Source organism: Natrix helvetica, assembly GCF_964273705.1.
Source record: "Natrix helvetica genome assembly, chromosome: 2".
Taxonomy (NCBI): Eukaryota; Metazoa; Chordata; class Lepidosauria; order Squamata; family Natricidae; genus Natrix; species Natrix helvetica.
In genome coordinates this window covers 207,154,933-207,179,010 of record NC_138552.1, presented here as the reverse complement: position 1 = coordinate 207,179,010, position 24,078 = coordinate 207,154,933, and the positions used below count along the sequence as shown (strand labels likewise).

At 37.8% G+C, this 24,078-nt stretch overlaps 1 protein-coding gene across 2 annotated transcripts in view; it reads right to left on the bottom strand.

Moving 5' to 3' along the window:
- CCDC170 (coiled-coil domain containing 170) overlaps window positions 1-24,078 on the bottom strand; it is a 71,380-nt gene that overhangs the window by 12,184 nt on the left and 35,118 nt on the right. For both annotated transcript variants that reach the window (XM_081945650.1, XM_081945651.1), the window contains exons 4-6: window positions 22,610-22,754; window positions 16,889-17,074; window positions 10,402-10,707 (exon numbers count right to left, since the gene is read on the bottom strand). In XM_081945650.1, the coding sequence (XP_081801776.1) occupies window positions 10,402-10,707; window positions 16,889-17,074; window positions 22,610-22,754 (637 nt within the window). The remainder of the gene's footprint in view (window positions 1-10,401; window positions 10,708-16,888; window positions 17,075-22,609; window positions 22,755-24,078) is intronic.

The window sequence follows — 24,078 nt, the reverse complement described above, 5'->3', positions numbered from 1 at the left end:
AAAGTGATTGGTCCAAGGTCACCCAATTGGCTTTGTCCCTAAGGAGGGACTAGAACTCACAATCTTTTGTTTTCAAGCCTGATGCTCTAACCACTACACCAAACTGGCTCTCAGAGCATGATGTATTCCATTATTAATCTTCCAGTTATGGAAAAGTGAGAAATTAATGCAATGTTTCTGGTGTACAGTACTTCCCTTATAATGTACCATGCTTTCATTTAATTCTTGAAAATTCTATAAAATTCACATAAAACCCTTGCTGGTACCACATCTGTCCACACAGCATATATTAGGAACTATTTTCTCCAAATGGCAGGTACAGCTTGCAGGAGGAATAAAGACTGGGAAATTCTCTTTTTTTCATTGGCAAAGCTAGACTTTGGATAAATACAATCTCTTTCTGTATATAATCTTTTTTTAACTATTTCAAAAGACACTGCATATAAGGGTATAGAGGTTTCCTAAATGGATGAATGAATGATAAGATGATGGGCAGGAAAATAGGACAGACGTAAAGGTGAGAGATGATTCCAAGCTCTGCCATCCGTAGGAAGCTGGAATAAAGACATACACATTATAGGCCTCCTAGGGTTTTCCTTCAAGGTTATTATGTAAGAAGGCAGAATATTCTGATTCATATCCACACCCAGAATCAAGAATATGATCTATTAAACACATTGGTTTGATACCTACTAAGATATAAGGCAAACAATTACTGTACTTTCTATAGCTAGGTAGGGTTGAATCAGTTGAAATGTAGCAAAACATTTTAAAATTAAGATTGACATGCTTGTGATGCCACCGATTTTAAGCCAACAGACAGTAATAAATAAAACCTAATCTAGTGTAGTTATAGCCAAAAACAAAATAAATCCCATTACACAAAACCATAGAAACAATAACATCTGTCTTCAGTATGCTTTATTACTTGTATGAACCTTCCATAAATCTCCAAATAGATAAAATGAAGATTATTGGATTCTATTCTTAACATTGTTCAAAATTAATTGTATTTCCCTGCGGAATTTTATAACTTATTTTTTTGTTCATATTCAGTCCACCCCCCCCCCCCGCCCTTGAAAGCTGTTAAAAAGTTACCCTGACTAGCAAATGCAATCCTGGTGTCTGCAGGCTGACCTCAATTTTGCCAGCACTTATGCATGTTCACTTTCCCACTAAAAGCTTCAGCATTTAAAATTACAATATCTCAAATACAGATAGACAATGTTACCCAAGATGAGACCCCAATAAAAAGTCTGTATGGAGATGTTATCAAATGTACAGTATGAACAGCAAGTCAGACAAGCAAATAGAAGAACTGGATGGAAACTGAACGAGGAGAGATTCAACCTGGAAATATTACAGATGAATTATTGAGTCTGTCATATGCACCTCAATAACTGTCTGGTTTGGTTTGAAGAGAGCTGACATCGTGACGGCACAACGTGCGATCTTGGTGCTTCGAGATCGCAGTCAAATTTCTGCCGCTGGACGGTCCATTTGGACCTAAACTGTCCCGCAGAGACGGTGATTGAGAAGGGCACCTCCTGCTGATCTCAGGGACACCGCAAAGTCCCTGAAAGATCCAGGAATAGCCTTTTTTTCCGGCGACAGAAATGCAGCTAATGAAGCTGCTGAAGTTGGGACAGCTCCGGAACGGGAAGAAAGCAGAAAAAGAAAGTGTGTTGGTGAAGAAATTTTATTATTAGAGGAAGAGACTACCCAAGAAAAAAATTTAAGTTAAGTTAAGATTGAAGACAAAAGACTATAGGCAGCGAGATTGATCTGCATTGAACTTAGTGTGTTATCCAGTTTCTAATTTCTTTTTTTTTCACGATGGAACTTTTGCAGGGGCTCCCTATTTTTTAAATTGAATGGATGAATTCTTTCTTCTTCTTTTTTCACTTTTGCTTATACCTATGGATTGCAATTCTCCTTTTTGTATATAATGCTTGATTTGATTGATTTGATTGTTTTTGATCTCCATTTAAGGGTTTTTTTTCCTTTCTTAACCTTGGATTATAAAGAAGAAAATAAGAAGGATTATAAAGAGGGTTGAAACAACAGGAGGAAAAGTAGTTACACTGCCACTTAGAGGCTGGAGGCTGGATACATTGTTTTTTCTTCTTTCGCTTTGATCACTTGAGATTCAAGGTTCTTTCAGCTTGTTAGTGACAGTGATAGTAGGAAGAGCACAAGTTGTTTATACAGGTGTCTTTTGGAAGTTCATTCACTAGCTATTGGAGAGAAGACAACATTTTGACCTGAAAGTTAATAAATGAACCTGTTTGAAGTTTATTAAAATACCTTTGAACCCTATAGTGGCAGTATCTGCAAAATTGAAAGAATGGCCCAGCAGGAAAAAGAAGCTGTAACATTCAAAATCAATTAGTTGTGACAGAGAGAATTGAAAAGAGATTGGAGAATATGGAATACAGAAACAGAAAAATATGAGGATGTTTACCAAATGAAGAAAGTGGAGGACAGAGTTCAAAAGATGGAAAAAAATGAGTAAAGAGATAAGAAAGCTGTGGATACTGATAACAAAGTGAGCGTTGTTGGTAATGGCAAGAGCGGAATATGGAAAGGGGAGATGGATGGATTGGAACTCTACCCGACTTCAAAGCACAGAAGAAGAAAAGAGATAAAAATTGACAGAGATAAGGAGAGAAATCTTGATAGAAGCACTAGCGATAACCAAAGATAAGCTGATGGAAAGAGCAGATGTTGGGTTTCAAGCTTTTGTGAGATACAAAAGGAACAGCATGTTGCCAAGGGAGGTTTATACAAGATTTATTAAGAAAGTAACTAGAACATTAATGCTACAAATGGCAAGAGATATAAGACCTTACTATTACTGGAGGGATACAGGTTGATGCAATGGAAACGTATAATAAAAATTAAGCTAAATTTAGTTTACTAGTAGTATGTATAAAATGAAGCGACAATAGCTATAGTTAAATAAAGATTAATAATGATAAAAATACATATAGATATATTAGTCTGATAATATGAAATTTTATGTAAACAATATATGAAGATTATGAGAGGAGGTTTAAAAGCTTTATCTAGAATATGTTCTAAAGATGTATTGTGATTGGATGATTTTAGGATGATTTAATGGAATGTCATATAATCCTATTCTAGATTTTGAATATTATATATAAAAGGAGGTAAAAACAATTATAGTCAAATTAAGGTTGAGATATAATAATTGTGATGTACATGAATATAGGTGAATTTAAAATATGCGATTTGATATGAAAAGCAGGTGGTGACTATGGAAGAGATGCATGAAAATACTCTAACCAACTGACACACTTTCTACAATTTGTAATGGAAGATGGGTTTTTTATGTTTGTCCTTGTTCAAAAACAAATAAAAATTGTTTATAAAAAAAAACTGTCTGGTTTGGCTCTGCAACCAAACAAGACAGACACAGGCTTCAACTGATAATTAGAACTGCAGAAAAAACATTTGCTACTAACCTGCTTTCCATTGAGGACCTGTATACTACACGAGTCAAAAAGAGGACCGTAAAAATATCTACAGACCCCTCACATCCTGGATATAAATTGTTTCAACTTCTACCCTCAAAACAACGCTATAGGGCACTGCACACCAGAACAACTAGACACAAAGACAGTTTTTCCCTGAATGCCATCACAAATAATTCTGTCACCACTGTCAAATTATTTACTGTATTGCTATTATTCTTCTCATCCTTCCTCGTACCTATCTCTTCCCACTTACGACTATAACCATGTTGCTTGTAACTTTACAAGTTATGTTGCTTTATTTTTTCCTAGTATGATTTGATTGCTTATTACTAACCTATGACTATCATTAAGTGTTGTATCTTATGATTCTTGATGAATGTATTCTATTTTTCTTTATGTACACTGAGAGCGTATGCACCAAAGACAAATTCCTTGTGTGTCCAATCACACTTGGCCAATAAAGAATTCTATTCTGTTTTGTTCTGTTCTGTTTTGTTCTATTCTATTCTATTCTATTCTAAATAAGGGAACATTTTCTGACACTACGAGCAATCAACCAATGAAACATCTTGCCTTCAGAAGTTGTGGAACCTTCATCACTGACAGCTTTCAAGACGAGACTGGACTGCCATCTGTCAGAAATGGTGTATGGTCTGCTTGGGCAGGGGATTGGACTAGATGATCTACAAGACCCCTTCCAACTCTGTTAATCTGTATCTGTATCTATCGGTATCTATCTATCTGTAACAACAGCTAAAAACACCAGCCAAACTTTAGGCACAACATTAACCCGCTTCTAAACCCTGGTTTCTCTGTATGCATTAGGTGAGAGCTCTCATTCTTCCCTGCCAACACAGCTGAAACCATCTGTGGAATTCCAGACCCAAAAAGATGAACGTGGCCATTTGTTCTCAGTTTAAAAAGAAATGGGCAAGGGAGAGAGAAGAGAAAACCCTGCCAATTCTCTACCAAGATGCTTATGCTCCCAACACAGCTGAAAGCATACCAAAAGGACTTCAGATGCCCTGCAATATGCTTATAGCTATTAAAACTGCAATGATTCTTTAGTTTGAAATAAGAGAACTTGTTTTCAACAAAGATACTCATTTCCCGTATGTTCAGCAAAGATAATAGTCCAAGCAAAGGGAACAATCCATGCAAGTTTTCATTTTAACTCTGTGAGTACACCGTGCACCATAACATTTCTTCAGTAATAAGATTGAAAGGAAGTGGAAACAGGTGACTCATTGTAACTAGGTTCTGACCAAACAAAGTGAAGAACAAATGATTTAAGACATTGCCAAAGGGACAGAAATGATTAGCTATAGCACAAACGTCAGATTGTACTCTCCCTTTGCAAACAACCAATAAAAATAAGTCCTGCAAGATGCTGAAGCATAGCCAGATACATGAGATAATTTAGCAACAATAAACTTTTATACACAATGATATACATAGGCATGTATGAGGGGGGGGTGTGTGTGTCTACACACACATCATATGGATGATATTTCTGTATGTTGAAAATTCCATACACACTTTTACTGCATTCTTTTCTACATTCAGTAAACCAGTTCTAGCCAGAGCTTATTAAATTCGTGAACACATCCAAACTAACCCTGTAGAACACAATGTTCTTTCCGCCTTAGGAATAATAGCAGAACATGCTTAAGCCTCTTCTGCTGTTGTATAGCAGTCTGAGTTCCTGAGCTTCAAATTCAAGCTCTCCAAAGGCTAAAGTGAACACTTCCTTACTAGTGGATATCATTCCATGGCAATATAAATAGGACATTCATCTTTTCAAATCTATTCTATACTAGGAATGTGTCAGAGATTTGCAGCAAATGTGTTTTTTCCTTCCCTTGATTTTTATGAAAAACTGCAATTTCATTTTGCCTATTATAGTACTCTTAAACATTTCTGCCCCATGTATTTAGGCTCAGCTGAAGCACTTTGCTCCAGCTTCCCCTTGTAGACCCAGAAAAATAATCGCATTGTCAATCCTAGTGGTGTGCTCTACTTTCACTAATGAAGCCCCAAATCCTGTTTCTGTTGTAACCAAGGCATCCATTCTTCTTCCCATTGAGATGTCACCTCAGTATTAGTGGTGGCATCCTGCCGGTTTAACAACTGGTTTGGTAATTGCATGTTTCATTGTGTGGGCGTGCACAGTTTTACCAGAAATTACCTTCCACGTTACTTCTTGGGGAGTAACACAGCTGAGGCGCCACAATCTGCTCTGCAGCGCTAATCGGCTGAAAGGATATAGGTAAATAAAGCTCAAGGGCAGGCAGGCAGGCCAACCTGATCATCGGAGTAAACTGGTTTGCTCTCAGCTGATCGTTGGAGCTACCGGTTCATCCGAACCTGTCCGAACTGGCTGAATCATACTCCTGCTAAGTATGTTCTGCTGTTTCTATAACATGATGTCAAGTGTGATGTTATCAGAGGGATTGCATAAGCAGCTTGCTGAATTTGCAAAGTTCCATAAGTTTTATCATTCTTTGCATTTCTAACAGAATACTTTGTCACGAGCTGCAGTGTAACTAGGATATTTGGTATGGTTATTCTTTATCTTTCTGCTGCAAGCTGCTAAAAGCCATTTGGAGAGGAGTGGCATAAAAATGTCAGAAATGAACAGAGAATGCTGACAGCTTTTACATTTTCCCATTTCCCTGGATCCTGTCCATATGTGCTTGGGCTGTAACTTCCAGGATTCTGGTTGGGAATTGTGGGAGTTAAGAGTCCCAAGACAGGCGGCCAGAAACAGGTTGGCGTCAAGTATTTCTGCCTCTCTCTCTCCCAACCATACATATGTATTTCTCTGCAATTGTGTATTATCAGGGCTATTCAGGAAATAGCTGTGGTGTTGCAGCATAGACGATTGAGCCAGCTCATTGCAATAAATCACAGAGGCAACTGTTTACTAAACATCAAGCACTCAACTTTATATCCTGAAAGTTTACTGGGTCTTTTTACTGCACTAATATCTACACTAAATTTCCTGACCACAAGCTTGGATTATTCAATTGGAAATTTGCTTATTAAGGAATTATTATTTTTTTAAAAAAAGCATTTTATAGCACATTTGGATTATCCAAATTACTTAAACTACAATTAGATCATCACACAGAAAACCAAGACATTTAAAAAGTGTGCATGAGCAACCTCTACTGGATCTGTGACATAGTGAACACTCAATGCAGAGGAAACTAGACTGTATACAGGGGCATTTGAGGCATCTTGCAATAATACTCAACTTATGACCACAATTGAGTCCAAAATTTCTGTTGCTAAGTGAGACATTTGCTAAGTGAATCTTGCCCCCATTTTATGACCATTCTTGTAACAGTTGTTGTTATTAAGTGAAGCACTGCAGTTGTTAAGTTAGTAAATTAACTCAGTCGTTACGTGAATCTGGGTTGCTCCATCGACGTTGCTTTTCAGAAGGTTGCAAAAGGTGATCACTTGTCCCCAGGGCACAGCAACCATCATAAATATGAGTCAGATGCCAGAGCTTGAATTTTGATCATGTGACCATGAGGATGTTGCAATGGTCATAAAACAATTTTTCAGGGGTGTTGTAACTTCAAACGGTCATTAAGTGAACTATTGTAAATTGAGGATTACCTGTACTAATTTGGCCTGCAAAGAAATATAATCCAAGCAAATGCATTTATAAAAAGACTGTGTCAACAAATGTGGTGTTGGATTTGTTATCCCGGGGGGGTATCCTGACAGTTGATTAATAAATACCTGCAAGAGATATTTGAATCAGGCCTGTTGTTTGCCATTGCTACTTACTCACAGGACATTAATATTCAAGCAAAATGATCTTACCATAGCGGCTGAAAATCTTTTGAGTTGCAGCCTCAGCACATGTGTCTGTGCTATATTACAACTGTTTATTATACACCAAAAAGCTCTGTTTTATTCTCCGTAACCCTTTTTCCTTCCTTCTCCACTTCATACTTTTATCGATCATATTTTATTTTTATTCTTTTTGTTGAAAGGGAAGGAGGAAAGAAAATGCTACACACATTTGTATTTGCACCCTTCAGAGCACTGGAATGATTTGGTTAGTATGGAGAGAGGGAGGGAGGGAGGGAGGGAGGGAGGGAGGGAGGGAGGGAGGGAGGGAGGGAGGGAAGGTATGTATTCTCCTCTCCTTGCATACATTTTACGTACTAACTGCATTTTATTTGCAATGGGTTGGGATGATGATGATTAATCTAGAAGACTATTTGGAGAGGGAGATTGTCTTAAATTCAGGACCTTCTTTCTTTCATGTAAATGCAGCATATTACAAGACATGAACAGGTCAAGTTGAAAAATGAGAGGCTCAAACTAAGCATCATCAACTAAGATAGGGGTTGGAGGTGGCAACGTCACCTTAAGCCAGGGGGGAAAAAAGTTAAGTTAGAAACCACAATATAGAGGAGGGCAGAGCTGACAACGCTACGACATGACATGCAATCTTGGAGCTCCAGGATTGCTGTCAATATCTCTGCTGCTGGATGATCCTTTTGGACCTAAACCGTCCTGTAGAGACGATGATAGAGAAGGGCACGTCCTGCTGATCTCAAGGACATCGCAAAATCCCTGATTGATCCAGGAGAACCTCTTTTTTTTCCGGTGAAAGAGAAGCAGCCATTGAAGCTGCAAAAGGTTGGGACAGCCCCTGAACTGGAAGAAAAGCAGGAGAGAGAGTGTGTCAAAATGGTGAAATAAATTTTACTATTAGAGAACGCCCCAAAAAACAGAGTAAAATTAAAATTGAAGACAAAAGAGAGCTACAAATTAAGCCTGAATTAAACTTAGTGTGTTATCTTTTTAATTTTGCTTTTTTTATGGATGGAACTTTTACAAATGCCTCTTACTGGTTTCTTTTTTCCCTCTTCTATTTTTTTCTTTTTACATATTTGTGGATTATGATTTTCTTTCTTTTCTTTTTACAAGGCTTGGCTGGATTGATTGCTTTTAAGCACTTTTTTTTGCTTAAGTTTGGAATTTAAAAAGAGGGTAGAGGCAAAGGAAAAAGAAGCAACACTGCCATCTAGAGGCTGGAGGCTTGGAACATTGTTTTTTATTATTTCCTTTGAACATTTGACTAATATCTAATACTTCAAGGCTCTTGATTTTATTGAAAGGGATAGTGGGAAGAGTACGGATTGTTTATGCAGGTGCTCTTCTGGAGTACTATCAATAGCTGGACTACAGTGAAGAGAAAACCTTGTCTTGAAAGATTATAGTGAACTTGTTTGAAAATTATCCAAAAAGCTTTGGATGTTTTAGTGGCAGTGTTTATAACCTGGAAGAATGGCGCAACATGAAAAAGAAAAAGAATTAATATTGCAAATGATTATGTTTGAAATTCAAAAAGTACAAATAAGTACAAAAAACATTGAAAATAGGATGAAAAACATGGAACAAAAAACAGAAAAAAATAGAGGGAAGAGTTGAGAATATCTATAAAATGATGATGAAATTTGAGGATAGAGTTCAAAAAATTGAAGAAAAATATGAACAAAGCGATAAGAAAATTGTTGATATTGACAGCAAATCGAGTGTGGTTGGAAACGGCAGGAGTGGAATGTTGAAAGGAGAGATTAACGAACTGGAATCCTATCTTAAACCTCAAAACATGGAAGAAGAAAAGGGAGAAAATTTGGCAGAAACAATGAGAGAAATTCTGGCAGAAACACTGGTGATAACTAAAGGCAAGCGGATGGAAGGAACAGATGGAGGGCTTCGAGTCTTTCTTTATAAGATACGTAAGGAACAACAAGGTGCCAAGAGACGTCCACATAAGATCTACCAAGAAAGCAATTAGAACACAAATACCACAAATGGCAAGAGATATAGGACTGCACTACTACTGGAAGGATACAGGATGAAAAAATGAAATGTTAGAATAAAAATTGAGTTAAACTTAGTTAAATTTAGAGTATTATGTATAAAATAAAGTAGTAATAGTTATAGCTAAATAAATGATTAATAATGCATATATATATTTACTAGATTGATAATATGAAATTTTATATAAATTGTAAGTGAGGACTATGGAGAGTATGTTTAAAAGCTTTGTTATAAAAGATAAATAATTCTATATAGAATAGAATATAAAGATGTAATACTATTGGATGATTTCAGGATGGTGTAAATGCCATAATATAAATTTATCTTAAATTTAGAATATTTTACATAAAAAGGATGTAATAATAGCTATAGTCAAATGAATGTTTAATAACCATAACAATTGTATACATATATATGTATTAGAATAATGATATGAGTCTTTATGTAAATTGCAAGTGAAGACTGTTGTGAGAAAGCACAAAAGCTTTGTAACCAATCGACACACTGTAAGTAATTGGAGAAGGATTTTTATTTTGTGTGTGTTTATGTCTGTATGTTTTATGTTTGTTTAAAAATAAAAACGTTTTTCTAAAAAAAAAAAAAAAGAAACCACAATATAGTTTATTGTGATATGAGAAGCCTGTAGCAATGCCAATTAAATTACTAACCGGGACTGAACAGTATATAATACACAACATATGAGCACTTTTTCATTGCCCTTTGTAATTATTTTAAGTATAGGATTATAAGTAGAGTTGGGTGACTGCCGGTTTGGCCCGGATTGGGCGAACCGGTAGTAGTAGCGGCAGGAGACTCCGCCCACCCATCTTGACACTTCTGTGCATGCGCAGAAGCATTGCACGTGTGAGAGCATGCACGAGCGAACTGGTAGGAAAAAAATTAGAAACCATTCTGTCACCACTTACAATCCTGTCAATTCAAGAATTAATTTTTAAAACATTTCTGAAGTGAACTAAAATAAAATCTATACACAGGAATAAATTAAGCACACTGAAGACAAATAAAACAAGTTTCAACCTACTTTTTTTTTGCTCTCCTCTCTGTGGTACAAATCTTGGATTTTTTCCACGATGTCTTCCTTGGATGGAGTCGCCACAATGGGGTTACTCCCCAGTAAAGTCACTATTTGATCTTTGAATTCATCGTGCAGCTTTTTTTCTTCTTTGGCTTTCTCTAGATTAATTCTCAATTCCGCTTCTTTTTCATTGCAACGGACTTTTAGTTGGCCCAGTTCTTCCCAAGCCTGCTGGCTGGCTGCCAATCTGTTCTGGAGGCTTCTAATCTCCTCCTCAAGATTCTGCTTAGCTCCTGCAATGTTGCTTAGGTCCTAAAATAAAAACAATACCAATATTTACACGTCACAGAAAAGAGGGAAACAACAGTTATTTCACAACACATTTCCAGGAGAATAGAAGATACAATGTGCATTATTACTAAAAACTTCCTTAGAAGAGATGTATGGATAGTTTCTGCTGAAAGAAAATAAAACTATGGATCCAGAGAGTTGGAACAATAATTACACTAGGTGAGGTTGGGCAAACCTTCAAAGTCCCACCATTGACTTTTGCAGTTATTTTATTTCACTATAATGTAGGCTAGATCTAAATAATTTGATAAGTATAAAAGATCTTTTATTTATGAAAGGCCAGTGTGGATCCAACCCATAAATGATTCAGCATCAGTAAAGGAATAGGAGGAATTTTGATTTATTTCTTGCCATACTGAGTTAAATCAATCCCCCCAAACCCCAAGGCTGAAAGCACTATTTTTGATCCCAGCTAAAGTCTTCACACCAGCGGTGTAATCCTCTGAAGTCTACTACCGGTTCGGTGAGTCTGATACTGAGCGTGCGCTTTGTGCGCATGTGTGCCTAAGGTGCGCCCGCACAAGCACTAAAAAAGGAACATTTTGAAGCCTTCCAAGTCTGCAAAACAGGCCTGCCACACCCCCAAACCGGTTCTTGTGTTTCAGTTCTGCAATTTTAATTGCACTGCGCATGCACAAGCAGCACACAAATGAGCGAACTGGCAGTAGCGCATGCCAGAACCCACCCCTGGTAATACTGAATATAAGCATTATGTGTAAAGTGTTTAAAATGATTTGTTTACCTAGTAGCCCACAAACACTATGGATTAAATTTTATAAAATATGTATTGGATTATGGCTTGTTGAAAAGAAAGCATTGGGAACAATTGTTATGGAACAGAACTAGACACTTTTGATTTTGATTGGTGTGTGTGTGTGTGTGTGTGTGTGTGTGTGTGTGTGTGTGTGTGTGTGTTAGGAGACTAGTTTCAAAAGCCAAAATGACATGTGTGTAGTGAAAGATCAAAATTTATGTAATTATGCCCATGTTAATTGCAGTTTTTTTAAAAAAAGAAAACTGTTAAATACATAGTTGTCACCATTCAAACCTACTCTAGTTGGAGCCGTCACAGTCAGTATTATCTGCTTTTCTGCATCTTGGCATGCTTCCATTTCATTTAATTTAATTTTTCTGCTACTTTTCTTTAAAGGAGTTGGTAGGAAGGGGAAAATTACTCTAGTGACAAGAATTAAATGACAGTTTTTGGGGAAATTAACGAAACATTTTCAGATTGCAATATTATTTCAATAAATCTTCCCCCCTCTTTGTCACAGGTGCAGCGCAACATTGCTTCCCCACTCCATAAACCTACAGCAACTATTTTATTTTTGAAAAAAAAATATTCCGTATTGATACCACACCCAATATGACAGGATCCAAGAAGAAGAAGATATGCCATTAATAAGAACCAAAGTACCTATCAATTTACATTAATTAAAATTGAATTATTACAACATTTGAAGGACCTTCAAACAATTGATTGGAACTCAAAGTGGCTTTTGAGGAAAGGATGAGAGTATTACCATGTTTCCCCAAAATAAGACAGGGTCTTACTTTCTTTTGACCACCGAAATAAGCGTTTGGCCTTGTTTTCGGGGAGGTCCTATTATTTTTGAGGTGTAGGAGGCGGCGAGTGTGGTCACTTCAGGGCTGTTGCTGTGTTGCAATATTTTCAGGGAGGGCTTATTTTGGGGGGAGGCTTATTTTAGCGCATGCGCTCAAAAGCCCAATTGGGCTTATTATCCGTGGAGGTCTTATTTTCAGGGAAACAGTGTACAAGCATGTTGCTTATCTTAAGAGAAAGAAAAGAATAATAAAGAGACAGATGGCCAACCCAGAGAGCAGATTAAATATCCATTTGGCTTTTCTTTTTTCCAAAGCATGTTCTACAGGTAGTCCTCACTTACAATCATAACTGAGCCCGAAATTTATTTTGCTAAGGGAAACGTTTGTTAAGTGAGTTTTGCTCCATTTTATGACATTTCTTGCCACAGTTGTTAAGTGAATTGCTGCAGTTGTTAATTGGGTAACATGGCTGCTACGTGAATCTGGCTTCCCCTTTGATTTTGCTTGTCAGACGGTCGCAAAAGGAGATCATGCGACCCCAGGACACTGCAACTGTCATAAATATGAATCAGTTGCCAAGTGCCCAAATTTTGATCAGGTGATCATGGGGATGCTGCAATGGTCATAAGTGTGAAAAATAGTCATAAGTCACTTTTTTCACTTCCGTTGTAACTTTGAACGTTCACTAAATGAACTGTTGTAAGTGGAGGACTACCTGTATTATGATAACAGTATGATAAGGTGGCAGAATTCACCCTGTATCCATTATTCCCTACACTTTTCTAATTCACTCTTGTCTGCATGGAGGACATTGTATGCATGCATTTGTTAATTCTACATTCCGTATTTCTTCTTAGTGCTTAAGGCAACCTCTAAGGGAAAGAATGGAATGGAAGAATAGAATAGAATAGAATAGAATAGAATAGAATAGAATAGAATAGAATAGAATAGAATAGAATAGAATAGAATAGAATAGAATAGAATAGAATAGAATAGAATAGAATAACAGAGTTGGAAGGGACCTTGGAGGTATTGGTCCACCCCTCTGCTTAGGCAGGAAACCCTACACCACTTCAGGCAAATGGTTATCCAACATCTTCTTAAAAACTTCCAGTGTTGGAGCTTTCACAACTTTTGGAGGCAAGTTGTTCCACTGATTAATTGTTCTATTGGCACTCATTTTATTCCCACAACAGCAATGCTGCATGAGGTAGGTGGGTGTCAGGCCCAAAAGACCAGGTCTACATGTGAAAGTCCGATTAAACTGATGTATTGCTACTTATGCCTATGCAGAGGTATCTTTTCAACTAATGGTTAGCACTTGTTTGGAGTTAGGTACGGGTCAATGGAATTCAAGGGTGGAGGTGAACTTAATCCACTTGTGGCCCCACAGGGATTCTAGGCTGCTTCCTCTTTTAACTCTGTCCCAAGATTCTGCTACTGCTTCTTCTTCAGGAGGGCAGAGAAAGAATCACTGGCCCAAAGTCACATCGAGTTTCCATAGCTCTATGAATTTAAACTTAAGATCAAATACAACTTCTTAACCCCTATTCCCACACACAGGGACTATCCTCCTTCCTTTACTGAAGACTTTGTGGAGGGGTGGTGGTTTCTGAATAAATCCATGCAATGTTAAACTCATACATTCTTGTCCAGATTTCCAGAAGTTCCTCCTGCATGCTCTCTTACTCTGTATCTCCATGAACCTGGATACTTCTGCAGATCTAGAAATATGGTTACCAGTCCATGTATAGTTGCCAAAATGTAACATTACTTTAATCAAAATAAATAAAAATGAAATAAACATCATAAATGAGCTAAATAGACATTTGAACTGGAAAGAAAATATATAGGAAAGATAGGAAGAACAGGCTCTTTCTGAATGCAGTTACGCTGTTTTTATTTTAGAAAAAAGCATATTCCATAAAAACAATACAGTAGATAAGCACAAAAAGTGTCTTGCTCCAAATAAATGGGCAAAATAGAAGCAACTAAACCCCATAGTTAAGACTCTTCTCATAATATTTTGTGGGATACACACAGAAGGGAGGAGCTTCTAGATTGCGTATTATGTTAAAGAAACTAATTATCTGAAAAATAATTTTCTTTAGAATTAAAATGCATCGAGGGAGCTGGTTGGCATGGTTTTTTTTAATCTGAAATACGTAAGGAAAACAGAATGATTACAAACAGCCAGCATGGATTTAATGACAGTGAACTAAGCATTCCAGAATATGCTGGTTAGCTTCTTTGATAAAGCATTACAACTCAGTAGTTCTTGGCATTGTAATTTGAAGAGCTTACAAAGGGGAAATTAATTAAAGAGCAACATAAGAGGATTGAAAGAAATGACATATGAAGCCGAAAAAGTTTTTATGTTTATTGCACAGATAAATGTTTTTTCAAGCATTTTAAAACTTTGCAAGGGAAAAAAAAGCAGCAAAGCTAATGCATCAGACCAAGAGGGGAGTTAAACAGAAGACTTGATTAAAAATGGAAAATCTTAAGTGTTCCAAAGCACCAAAATAATATAAGAATTCTAATTCTATCCATTTTGAAGAGGAAGAAAACTTTAGCATCTTTATTTTTAAAAAGTTGAGTTGTTTGGCCCATAGATCTGAGGACTGTTATATCTTCTTTATTGAATTGATTGTAGAGTGAGTGGAATACACACTATGCTACTTTGCAAATCACTTTGTGAATAAAGTCCCACATTTTTTTTCTGACTTGGATGCTAAAATGGATAAAAAGCCAATAGAAATGCTACTTGCAATCCTGTGTCTTATTATTAAGGATGTTTTTGAGTATCTGTAAGTTCAGATAAGGACAGAATTCTTCCAGCTACGAGAGCTATTACTTGTACAATGTTAATTATGTACAAAGTGTGTTACTTGCTTAAAAAGGATAGTCTTCTATCATAAGGCTAGCTTTATTGTTATAAGATGCAGTTGTGACATCAGTCTCCATTTTCAAACATAATAAAAATGTAAAATTGCCTTTTTAAAGCAACCTTCTAGGGGGAAAAAAGATTGTTTATCTGTTCATATAATGTATAAGAATTCCCAACTCTTAATTTATGCATCTGGGTCAGCGGTTGGATTCACTTACCTTCCCTACGGGTTCTCAAATGTGAGTGAACATGCTGCATCTACGCATGCGCAATGTTCACACTTTACGTCGGGGTGGGTGGGCAGAGCCTCCCGCAGCCACTGCTACTGGTTCACCCGAACTGGAGAGAACCAGCTGAATACCACCTCTGATCTGGGTGGTATACATCAATAATAACCAAAAACAATCAAACCCCAAGAAATGTAAAATCAGTATAACAAATCATAACTGTATATTCATAGGTAACACTGGAAATAAACTCTCCCTAACACAACAGAACAGGCTCAGTTATCACCCCAATCCGATTAATCTAACACAGTTTACCAAGTCATATTATTTCTCTCCACATAAACATATAATTTTACCTTATAACAAAACAGAAATCACATTTCATCAACAAGCAGAGGACAGTTGCGCGAGGAGAAACCCAAATGTTCAAAACAATGCATATTAACATCTGTTGAAGTTTCCAATGCCTCATAAAAGGTTAATGGCAAAAACAAGATAAAACAAAATCGCGTTTTGTAGTAAAGTCATTGCTGTATTTTCCATTGTGGTTTTATCCATCTGGCGCCCAGACACACTTGTCAGACAGAGTAGATGTACAAAACCTATAGTCCAAAAGGCCACCTCCCAAACTTCAAAAGAATTCTTAAGTGCTCGACAGTTCCTGTAAACAGGGATATCAACTATCCTGATCACTTTTCAGAACTGGTACTGAAAAGCAAAATTAAAGCCCATTTCACCTCTGTTCTATCTACACAATAGTATCATTCCAAATCCAACTATCAGGAAGAGAATTTCATAAATGATAAATTATAATTAGCAACATTATAACATTAGTCTCCCCTCCCCCCAAAAAAATTTCGTGGAAGGTTCAACTCCTGCAGAAGCTCTGTCTTGACCAAAAATGAAAGTACCAAGGCTTTATTAACAATCCTTTGATTGAGAAGGCACACAAATTGCGGAATGGAAGTGATGCCCCTCAAACTATTAAATTTGGGTGGCTCTAAATACATGGAGGCTAAGCCTATCAAGGGTTATTAACTTTGAAGACTCAGGATTACTTATGGGCTGGAGGTGAGCAGGGGAATAATGGTAGAAAAGAAGTACATCTCCATGTTATGCTTATGAGTACCCTGGAGTTGGACATTGCAAGAAGCAAAATGTTGGATTATGATCAACTTTGACCCAATTAAGCAGGGCTGTTCTTATATTCTATTATTATTATTATAATCCTACTTTCCTCATGTCTGCAGTACTTTCCTCCCATCTTTGAATGTTTCCTTCACAGTTCCTATACATTTCAATACTTACAAAAATGGGGGGGGGGGGAGATAGTTGTGATCCCAAAGCTCTAGTCCTCCTATCTAGGCAAGACCTCAGAAAACATTTTGGAAAACACATTAAGAAACGCCTTGTTTATAAAGAAAGCTCTAAGGTCATAAACATGCACTAAGAGACATACATCACTTAGCTTTTCTATGTCTTGAGAGCAAGCTGCTGCTTTTTTTTGCTCCTTGTTCACTTCTGACACAAGCCTCATGATGGTTTCTCTGTTGGCTTTCAGCTCCATCTCATGAATTGTTACGGTCTCTCTGAAGGTATCTATTTGTTCTTTGAGCGCGTCATTTTCTTTACGCATTCCACGGATCTGGAAGCACCAAAGTGAGATATGGTGTTCAAACGGGTAATTTAATGGTTGTTGTTTTCAATGTCATTAAAATCTATATTTAAATAGTTTTGTTTTGTCATATTACAGTTGTACCATTAAAAGGAGGGGGAGGTTGAAATGGAGCATTTTAGCCTCTGCTACTGTCCTCTGTGGCCATATTTAACCTTGGCAGTAGAATTTAATCCAGACTTCCTTGTATGGAGATGCAGGAGAATTCCTATTAGTTTATCAAATAGATTCTTTGCTTGCTATTGGGAACTGGGGAATCATCTGCACTAGCATTTAGGTTGCTGTTGTAAATTTAGTTCATTTTTACACCACATTGTCCAGTCTCTAATCCCCAATATTATTTCTCCACCAATATTCCATTTCGTCCAGACTGTTTTTATGACCATTTTTGCATTTTTCATTTTCCGTGTTCCAATTGTGCAACTTACATTATAGGTATGATATCACTCTCACCAATGGGACTGGTTTTAATGATATAAGAAACATTCTTCTCTGGCTTCCAGAGGGGGAAGTAAGATCTACAAGCAGGAAATCACAGCTCCCCCTCCACCTCAGGCTATTTGTCAGTGCATATGGACACACAGCTGTGACTAACCCTCAATCTTTATTGTGAAAAGCCTATATTCCTTGAACAGATGCTCATATAATTACCAGATTGAAATAAAGCAAAGCAAGGTGAGAAGACAATATTTTGTGTGCACCCTAAGAACGCAAAGGATAAACTACTCGGGAACTTTACTTCTACCGTTATAGCCCTACACGGTAGTAGATACCATTTGATTGTCTGATAATGCAACAGATACCGCAGTCCATTCATTAATACTATATGTTCCTACCAAGGAAAAGAAACTGCTTCTGAGGGGGGTGGGGAGATTACAATGCCTAAAATACCAAAGTGGTTCTAATGCAGATGTGGTTAGAATTTTGTACCGCTTGTAATTAAAACTTAAAGAAAATTGTTTAAAATAATAAATCAGAGATTAGAAACCAATAGTTTGCACCCACTGCTAGACGACAACGCTTCGGGCAACTGATGTATGAGAAGTGTGTACCAGCAAATGAGAGCAACAAGCTTCATCCTTCTTATGTGAAGACTAAGGAAGCTAGTGGTCCAGTTGCCTCCGGAAAAAAGCATCTTTGGGAAATGCAAGAGGAAGCAAAACTCCATTCCTTCCTCCTCCTATGAAGAAGACAGCTTTCTAAGTAAGCCTCTTGAGAGTGGATTCAAGAGTAGAATAAAATGTATCCATTAAGATGCATGCTACACTAGACAATTCCATAATTATAGTTCAGAATCAAAAGGTAATCTAGATTTTGTTTGGTAGAGCAGTAAAACTAGTCTTTTTACACTGAACATGCAATGGGATACCTCAAGGGGCTGAGGCAGGGCTCACAAAATATTGATTTGTTACATCAGCCACAATTTTCTAGGGTCACCCAATGTGTTAAACTACAAACTGGTTTTTACAGCATAACAAGGTAAAGGTTCCCCTCGCACACATATGCTAGTCGTTCCTGACTCTAGTGGGCGCTGCTGCTCATCTCCATTTCAAAACCGAAGAGCCAGCACTGTCCAAAGACAACTCCATGGTCATGTGGCCGGCATGACTAAATGCCAAAGGCGCATGGAACGCTGTTACCTTCCCACCAAAGGTGGTTCCAATTTTTTATACTTACATTTTTACATGCTTTCGAACTGCTAGGTTGGCAGAAGCTGGGACAAGTAATGGGAGCTCACTCTGTTACGCGGCGCTAGGGATTCAAACTGCCTACTTTTCTAATCGACAAGCTCAGTGCCTTAGCCACTGAGCCACCATGTCCTTTTTTTACAGCATGCTAAGTCACAAAACCACATTATGGTTTTACAGCAGTTTGCATGGGCCCAGTTATTGTCTTCATTTCTTGTCTTATTGCCATAATTAAATCTTTCTTTTTTTAAAATATATCTTTGAAACCAAAGCTAGGTGTTTTTTTTCCAGACTCACTACTTCTAATGGTTATTTATGATAATTATAATATGCTATTCCTGTCTACATTTATTTATAATTTATTATAATATTTTAATTTGCGCTTTATCTGGCGTTGGTTATTGATTTTCTTACAGATGTTATATTGAATGTAATCCATTGAAAATGAAAGTCTTAACGTGATGACTTCTGCCCACTTAATATTTCCTATGATTACAATGTATGAGCTGTGTGGGGGTTATTTTTCCCTGGTTGTTTTAGATTTGTTCAGAAACTATAAAATCTTACTGGTGTGTTAAAAGCTTTACTAAATGACCAAGTGGAAAAGTAACTATTATTAAATATGTTAAAGAGAATGTGTGCAATAGTGGTGAAAGATGGCTTTTTATTTATTTGTTTTGTTTTATTATTGTTAAATGTATATACTCATGATGGTGAACCTATGGCACACATGCCACAGGTGGCACCCGGAGCCATATCGGTGGGCATGCAAGCTCAGCTCCGGCATGCATGTGCTCATCGGCGAGCTGATTTTTGGGCCTTCTGGCTGTTTTCAGCCTCGGGGGGTGGGAGCCAGTTTTGCCCTCCCTAGGAACCTAGAAAGGCTCTGTAGCCTGGGGAGGGCGAAAAACTTGTCCACCGTGCCATTGCGTGCCAAAAGCAGGAGGAGCGCCGGGCGGAGTCACACGCACATGTGCAGGGGCAGGGCACATAGAATTATGGGTGTGGGCATGTGCATGCACATCGCTTTTGGCACGCGATGACAAAAAAGGTTAGCCATCACTGGTATATACCGGCCATCCTGCTGTTTGGGGCAACTCTAGGCAGCTTGCTTTTAGACTGCCCCCTGCTGTCCCTAGTCTGGTTTCATCAATCCTGAAGATACTGATTTGAGGTGCCAAGTAACAATAAAACAATAGTTTTCTGTTGATTTAACAGTCCCTCTCTCTGATGCATTGTCAAGATCCAGATAAAAGTAAAGAAGTGTTCGGCAGACTCCAAACAATTTCCCCCAAAAATACAAGTAGTTAAGACAAAGTTCTATGGGTCAGCAGAAATTCTGATCTTAATGGAAGTCTACAGTCAATTTCAAAAGAGATTGCCCCCAAATATGAAGTAAAGCAGAGCTACCAGATCTTGGCTGCAAAACTCCAAATCATAACATAAATAGGAACAAACAGCTCAGTGCTCCATATTTTTCTGCTGTCTTCACATAATTATTTGGCTTTCGGCAACCAAGATCTGGCACAAATCTGATGATACTTCTGCTCATATTGAAAATGTGAACTCCCAAGTGCCTTTTACTTGCTTGGTTGAATTTGTGAATTTGTGCATTATTTAAAGAAAAAAATATCTTGCTGCAGTTAACATAAATCGGTTACGCCCAGATTACTATTTAATTTGAAGAGCTGAAAACAAATTAGAACTGTGAGCTGGTACATAACTCAGAATGCATATGGGAACTATGTAGATTGATCAGATAATACCAATTTTGCATTATTTGCAAGCCTAATTCAAAGTGCAAGTGCTAGTATTTAAAGTCCTGGATCAGGTGAGAATGTGTTTTTATTCCCTGGACATATACACACCTGCCCAGATTGTAAGAATGGCTTTAATAGCCTGCCAGCTCCACCAGGAAAGGTATTTGACAGGTAGCCCTTGACTTATGACCACAATCGAGCCCAAAAGTGCTAAGCAAGAGAGTTGCTAAATGAATTTTGCCCCATTTTGTGGCCTTTCTTGAACCCATTTGTTAAGGGAATCACTGTGGCTGTTAAGTTAATAACATAGATGCTAAGAGAATCTGGCTTCGTCTTTGTCTTTGCTTGTCAGAAGGTCCCAAAAGATGATCCTATGACCCTGCAATTGTCTTAAATACATGCCAGTTGCCAAGCACTCAAATTTTGTCATGTGACCTTGGGTTTGTTGCCACAGTTGTAAGTGTGAAAAACCACCATAAGTCACTTTTTTCAGTGCTGTTGTAACTTTGAAAGGTCACTAAATAAATAGCTAAAAGTTGATGACTACCTGTATTGTTCCTTTGGATTCAGAATTAAGGCTAACAAATCACTTCCAAAAAGAAAGGTTGCTAAGGGACAAGCAATTGACAGCTGGCTAAGGGAGTGGAGTGGGGAAGTGGGGAGAGGAGAGGAGAGGGCTACTCCAACAATATATGTACAATTAAGCATGGAGGAAGGGTTAGGTTGGTATAACTCTTGAAAGAAAAAGACTTCCAAACTATACTACCTGTTCGTGAAATTTTATTTTTGAATACAGTTTTATCATCTAAAAGATACTGCCTTACCAAGAAAGCAGAAGACAGACAAGCAATGTAACATCAAAGTTCAATATATGATCTCTACATTTATTATTTGGGGATATTGGCAGGTAGCTGTCCCTAGAATAAACTTGGGTTAAATTATGCCATATCTATCTGAATTATACCCGAGATAGGACTTCTTCAGTACCAGAGGTAGACCCCTTAGGGCAGGGGTGTCAAACTCAAGGCCCGCGGGTTGGATCTGGCCATGGGGTGTTTAGATTTGGCCCATGGAACCACCCTGGAAACAGCGAAGGACTGGGCCGTGGTGCTTCTGCCAGCGAAAACAGAACTTGGGAGGGTCATGCACCCCTCCCGAGCTCTATTTTTGGATGCAATGACCTGCTCTAGCAGTCTGCCAGTGAAAACGAAGCTCGGCCCAGCCACACCCACCCAACCCCCAAGTTCAAACACAACCCTAATGCAGCCCTCAATGAAATCGAGTTTGACACCCCTGACTTAGCCTCACTTTACATTAACTTCAGCACAAACATGCCCCATCGATTATTTCCATAGGACCTGACCTCATGAAGCAGATTTTGCCTCATCCCCAGTGCGTCCTGAAAGCAGGTACTTGCTTTCCATTCTGTATCTAAGCCCACTCCGCCACACTGACAGGAGAGCGATCTGTGTAAAGCTTTTTCCTGCTGGCCACTGACAGGGATGGAAGGGGACGTGCAGCCAAGGGAATCTATTGATTGCTGCTTATAAAGTATAAAGACAAGGTCATTCACAAGCTTTATTATTAGGGTAAATTAGAGCCTAGGTGTCAGGATAGTAGAGTGCAAATTATGCAGATATATTGTTCTTCCCACCCGAGGATTGCAAGAATGCGCATTAACACTGCCAGGATTGTAAAACTCTCTTCTTTAATAACATCCCCTCTCTGGCAGCTTTAACCAATCCCTGAAGATTCCATTTTTATTTTTCCAAGCTTTTTATCATCTTTCTGCTGGCCCCATGGTGTTTTCAGGTTAATATTGCATTTTATTATAACAACATTTATAGCATTTTCATAGTAAGGGCCCACTTGAGGGGCTACAATAAAACCCAGAGTGGAAATAGATTTAATAAAAAGTCCTGAAAGAATGATCTGACATCATATTTAATTCACCAGGTTCCACGCATATGATAGATGTCTTTAGGTGCTTTGCTACTATTTCTGTAGCTTAATTTGAAGAGGTACATTTTATTATTGTATATTTTTTAAAAGAAAACCTTGGAGAGCAGACGTTCTGGTGACTCTTCGTTTCCTCCTATGCCCAGTTCCAGAAGATGACAAAGTTGTGCAATGAATTCATTTTGTTCTCTGCTGACCTTAGAGGCGTAGGATTTGCTTTCTTCAGATTTATTCAAATATTTTCTAATTAGGGTTCAAACCAAAGCAGAAATAATTTTATAGGTTAGAAAAATATGACCTGTTATCATTGTTTATATTAACTGTATCATGATACCATTATGTCAGACCGAGAATACACAATTTTGTTAGCTTAGCTAAGCATATATCTGCATAAGCATACTGCTGCAGATCTAATTAATCATATCCTCAACTGTGAATATACAAGAGAATAGATAGTAGAAAAAGAGCCAGTTTGATGTAGTGGTTAAAGCATCAGATTAGAAACCAAGAAAGAGACTGTGAGTTTCCAAGAAAACTGTAGAGACTAGTTTGGGCAGTTGTCAGGAGTCGAGATTGAATTCACACACACACACATACACCAGGGGTGAAATCAACTTACCTTTGCTACTGGTTCGCAAATGTGAGTGTATGCGCAGAGCGTAAAAGACAGGACGTGTTGACGTCCAGGCGGGTGGGCGGAGTCTCCTGCTGCCACCGCTACCGGTTCACCCAAACCAGATAGAACCGGCTGAATTGCAACACACACACAAACACACACACATACCGTACTTCCTTCTTTTCCTATTCTAAAATGGTTGTCTGCTGTTCAAAGCTGATCTTGCTCCTGTATTCTGGTCTGGAGAATCAGAATGGCCTCTCCCTTAAAGGGATCCTAGTCAAAATGGATCTGTCTGTTTACAGGACAATATCATTTTCAGATTAGGAAATCTCTTCCATGGGACTCAGAGAACACCAATACACAGTAATGAATTTCCTTTCTGAACAAAAGTCATAATTATAATAAGAGTGCAAAAGTGCTATACAATCACAGAAATGTATCTTTCTATAAAATGTTGATATAAAATCTTATGCAATCTTATCCATATAATAAATTATATGTAACATAGAACAGGATACGTTTCATTTATGTAGTATTTATTAATAACTAATTAATTGTACTGGCAGGATTGTTATACATACCATCAATAAATAGGAATTGAAAAACTGTACGGTACCTTGAGTGGGAGCCAAGACTCTACAATACTATTTCAGTAACTTCTGCAGGAACTTCTCCCAAATGCAACCAAAATAAAATTATACTGACCAGCATTATAGAGCTCAAAGAGAGCTGATGATCAAGCCTGCCAATCATTAAAATGAATTAATGAACATAAAGTTCTGCATACAGTAACTGTTCCTCTAAGAGAGAAGACATTGTTCCCTTGGGTCCTCTATGCTTTCACTAGGCATTCTTTCTGTCCAGGGAAAAATACGCCTCCCCATCCCCCATTTCATTTCCTAGCCTTACCGAGCAAAGATATTAACGCTGCTTCAGATTTCTGCAATT